This window comes from Didymella exigua (genome assembly GCF_010094145.1).
Source record: "Didymella exigua CBS 183.55 unplaced genomic scaffold M421scaffold_57, whole genome shotgun sequence".
Classification (NCBI taxonomy): Eukaryota; Fungi; Ascomycota; class Dothideomycetes; order Pleosporales; family Didymellaceae; genus Didymella; species Didymella exigua.
This window is the reverse complement of record NW_022984831.1, coordinates 99,101-104,161: the sequence shown is the minus strand read 5'-3', so window position 1 is coordinate 104,161 and position 5,061 is coordinate 99,101. Positions and strand designations below refer to the sequence as shown.

Sequence of the window (5,061 nt, the reverse complement as noted above, 5' to 3'; positions counted from 1 at the left end):
GGCCCGCACACCGGCGGCCGCGAACAGCGCTAATTCCCCCCCACTTCAATCCTGTAGCAACGAGCACGACGCCAAAGCAGAAACACCATGGCCACAATCATCAATATATCATTATACCACCTAAGATCTCGTTAAGCACATACTCTGGCTCACAGTACGAGCATCTGACAATTAAGAGTCTCACTGCTGCAACTAAACTGCTGCAACCTCACTGCCGCAACCGAACTGCTGTAATCAAAATGGCGCAACCAGCGTACTGCGACCCAACGACAGTCCTTAGGGACCAAGCCGACTGGACTGGCTGGCTCGCGCAGCTACAGGCGAGATGCCTGTTGCGCAACATCTGGGACAAGATCAACCCAAAGACAACTACACCACTACTATTAAAGCCACTCTCGCTAAGGGCTCTAACCATTACTAACTACGCGCCAGCTACAAACACTGACATACTATTAAGGCTAACTAAGCTATTAACAACAGGCTAGAAGGCATTTAAGGAAGACCTTAAGTATTACAAAGTACTCCTTAAACAATATAAGAATAATTAACACAAATATAAGAAGGAGGAAGCAAGCCTTTAGCACATTATTGTGTTTATCTAGTTAACTGTGTCGCCACATCTACTGCGCACATGCTGTCTTCCTAAGAAACTACTGCGACAGTGGATTACAGACCTACAACTTACTGTTAGGGTTGACGAATGAATTGAACAAGAACAAGCCTAAGACAGATACCTCTTAGCACTCAAGCCAATAAGAAGCACGTCACAATGGGATACCTAGCTAGCCAAGTATGACTAGGCAGCTACAGAAGCGGAGATGTACAAAGTCGCCAAATTATCGCAATTAAATGTGATAACAAAGGACTTCCTGACAGCTGTGAACAGGGTCGCGCCTATGTAGGCTACAAGCTTTTAAGATAGCAGACGCTTTAAATCTAGTATAAGTTAGAAGGAGATAATAAAACGCTACTAAGAGCACATGATAATAAATTATCCCCTTAGATTAGGGTGGCACAAGGCCTTTGTGGCTGACAATGCAGTGTTTCTTGCTAAAGGGGGTGCAGCCTCCTAGAGCCATAAAGGGGACGCCCAACATGCTGTAAGCGCGCCATCTAACTAGGGCAGACCTTAATATCAACGTACAGTGGGTAGGAAAACCACCACGCTCAAGCGGCCTTCAGATCAAGAGCCTGCTTCTACTAGGGGAGCAAAATGCCCTGCATGTAGACAACGCCACTCTATACAGGATTGCTACTATGTTAATCAAGACAGAGCTCCTAAGTGGTGGAAACTAAATAAGATTATTTCTAAACTTATTAAGTTTAAGTGTAAGAAAGATGTTACCTTTTAAGGGCTACTTTGCGCACAAAGCAAGAGTAGATTAAGAACACTAGTAGTAAAGCACTTGCACACCCCTACCCTAGAAATCCTAGACAATTAACTAGAAGGCTGAGAAATTGCTAATGTTAAAGCAGCGCTTAGCGCAGCAAACTAACAGGACGCTGCTAACTATCCACTGCAGAAGTTGTTTATACTTGACTTAGGTTCTACCTGTTATATCACTAACAACCCCAACCACGTCTATGGGTTCTAACAGCTATCACCCAGAGACTTCATATAGGCTGGGAATTCTAAGGTGCTAGTTAGAGGATATAGATTAATTAATCTACTCCTAAGGAGTAGAGCCAGGACAACTAAGGTCACCCTCACAGACGTGGCAATTTGCCTAGACCTGCTATGCAACCTAGTGTCCTTCCGCCTACTACAAAACAGAGGTATATAGTAGGACACACAAGCAGACCTAACAACTCTCTAACAAGCAAATAGCTAAGTAATTAGAGTAGTATTAGAAATGCTTAGCTAGTAGGTGCTTAAGTACAAACTATCCCTACTAGCTGCTAACCACACACACAAAATTACTACACACACTAAGAGAGGACTACAGAAGGCCTCAGCAATACAGTGGCACAAGCGACTTGGTCACCCTAGTCCTGCTGCAATTAAACACATTGTCCAGCAGACTTAGGGGGTGCGGATCCAAGGCATCACTACAGTTAAATGCAACGCTTGTAGAATAGCTAAATTGCGACGGCAAATTAGCTGCGCACTAAGAATTAACAATAACAGACCTAGAGAAAGACTTAGTGTTAACTTCCACTCCTACAAAGTACAAGGAGTTACTAAAGAAAAGAGCTAGATGCTTATTACTAACAGGTTCTCAGGCCTATAGTGGGACCTCTACTTCACAGATTATCGCACAGCGAAGTTAATTATTAAGGCACTGTTAACGTTTATCCTGTTCTTAAAAAATCACTACAACATCTTAGTTAAGACTATTAAGGCAGACAACAAGATAGCCACAGTCAAACTAGGCGTATTAAAATGGCTAGCAACACAAGGAATTATTGTGGAGCCTTTAGCGCCAGACACACAAGCACAGAACAGTAACGCAGAACGCTCAGGGGGTGTGAACAAGGAGAAAGCTCACGCAATGCAACTTGATGCTAACCTCTCCTGGGAACTGTGGCCAGAAATCACGAGGGCAGCAGTATACCTCTACAATCAAACGCCAAACTACGCAAACTATTAGAAAACACTATACAAAATATTCTTTACGTAAGTTGCCTTTAGCAACAGAATAGTAACATTACTGCAAAAACCTAACCTTGCGCACCTAAGAGCATACAGGTGCAAAGCATTTACTATAACAGACAACACACATAGAGGCAAATCACGTCTTTAACAACTAGACCTAAAGGCCTAGATTAGCTATCTAGTAGGCTACTAGTTGTTAAATATCTATTAAATCTAGATACTGTTACTTAGCAAGGTAATAAGCACTTAAGATGTTGTGTTTAACAAAGACACAGTATTTAATAGGAGAATTAAGGACCTTATAGAGAACCTTATACACAACACACTTAAAGAAATAGCAACACATATGCAATCTATTAAGCTACCAACGCCTACCTAGCAACTAGAAACAGATTCCTTTTATAAGGATAAAGCCCTAGCAGAGCTGTTACCACAAGACAAAGCAGACCCGCCAGGCTACTATCACAGACGGAAGATACAGGATAGCTATCCTACCCCTCCATCAACACCGCCACCTGCAGCACTACTTGCAGGCATTATGGCCAGTGATCAAACAACTCTGACGCAACAAGCGTCCTCAACTACTGTCCTATAGGCAGCATCATTCCTTGCAGGAACCTAAGCTAGACGTGTTAGAATATACAGAGGAGAAGTCATAGACAAGGCTAAGATAATAAGAATGCTCGCTAAAGGCTTAAAGCCCTATTAAAGTTAACTTCTACCTCTACCCACGTTCTAAACTAAGCTTAAGGATCACCCTATAGGTAAACTCTTTCAAGAAGCCAAGTAAGAGCACCTTGCAAGCTACTAAGAAATAAAATTATAGTTAGAAGTACTACTTTAGAAAATTAGACTAACAGGACAATAGATCCTTAACTGCATGTAGGTATATACCTATAAGCTTAATAGACATTATTAACTGCTAAAGTGCAAGGCGCAACTAGTAGTCAGAGGCGATTAACAACGCAATATTACATCACAAGACACCTACGCAGCCACGCTTGCCAGCCAATCCTTTCGAACGATGATGGCTATGGCAGCTTACTATAACATGGAGCTCAAACAATACAACGTTACCAACGCGTTTGTTCATGCTACAATGGACAGAGAGGTCTACATGAGAATGCCACAAGGCTATTAGAAGCCTGGCACAATACTGCAAGTAAACAAGGCACTTTACAGGCTGCGCATCTCTCCCCTCCTCTGGCAGAAGAACTTCACTGCAACACTAAAAGCACTAGGTTTCTAGACTGTGCCTCACGAACCCTGCTGTCTAACTAAGGGCAGCATTATTATCTTCTTTTATGTTAACAATATTATCCTTGCGTACAATAAATTAAAAGAGCAAGAGGCAATGCAGACAATTAGCCACGTACAGAGCAAGTACACCTGCACAGGAGGGCACGACCTACAGTGGTTCCTCAGCATAGAGATTATACGAGACTGAGCAAGCAAGAAAATCTACCTATCTTAGGCAGCGTACTTAGACAAAATCAGTCGCCTTGCTGAGAACACAACTATACAACATGACACTCCAATGGCAACAACTGAACTACAGCCAAGGAGTGGACTAGCAGCGCCAGCAGAAATCAACAAGTATCAACGCAAAATTGGATCACTGCTGTTCGCTGCGGTCACCACGCGACCTGACATTGCGTTCGCCACATCAAGGCTTGCCAGGTTCCTCACCAATCCAGGCATCAGCCACTAAGATGCTGCGGACTGGGTCCTTCTATATCTACTCAACACTAAACAGCGATCACTGCAGCTTAGAGGAGGCATTAGCCTCCAGGTAGCAAGTGACGCGTCCTTCGCTAACAACACTATGGATAGAAAGAGCTCCCAAGGCTACGCAATCAAACTCTTTGGCGGCCTCATTGCATAGAAAGCAAACAAGCAGGACACAGTAACAACATTAACAACTAAGGCTGAGCTTCTCGCTCTCACCCAGGTTGCAAAAGAAGCACTTTTTATCTCAAGGCTCTTGCGCAAACTACACGTTAATATAGGCGCACACACCATCACAATACAATGCAACAACAAACAAACAATTCAACTAGTCACTAAGGAAGTGTTGCGACTACATACCAAACTTTAGCATGTGGATATCCACAACCACTGGCTCTAACAGGAGGTGGCCGCTGGAAAGATCATTATGGAACACGTCCAGTCTGCGAGCATGATAGCAGACAGACTCACAAAGGTACTCCTAGTGAACAAGTGGGAAGGTTTCCTCCAGCAACTTAGTCTGGTGAACAGGGAGTTAACAGAAGTGCTAAACAGCGTGCCTCTAGACAGGATTTAAGAACAAATTAAGGACCTTGCACACGCATAAACAGTTAGCTTAAAGAGTTTCTAAGCTGAAGGGGGTGTGTTAGATAAGAGCGAGCGGCGAGAGGTCAGATCTGCGCAATTGAGCAGGGACCTGTCGTGCAGCCAATCAGCAGTTGCCAGGTCGATTAAGC

General features: G+C 43.5%; 1 protein-coding gene across 1 annotated transcript; it reads left to right on the top strand.

Moving 5' to 3' along the window:
• Nucleotides 1-239: 239 nt before the first annotated feature.
• M421DRAFT_76556 (uncharacterized protein) lies at nucleotides 240-485 on the top strand (the record flags this gene model as incomplete). Its single annotated transcript, XM_033597231.1, has 1 exon — nucleotides 240-485. The coding sequence occupies one exon, from the start codon at nucleotides 240-242 to the stop codon at nucleotides 483-485; it is 246 nt and encodes an 81-aa protein (XP_033443202.1).
• Between the last annotated feature and the right edge of the window lie 4,576 nt (nucleotides 486-5,061).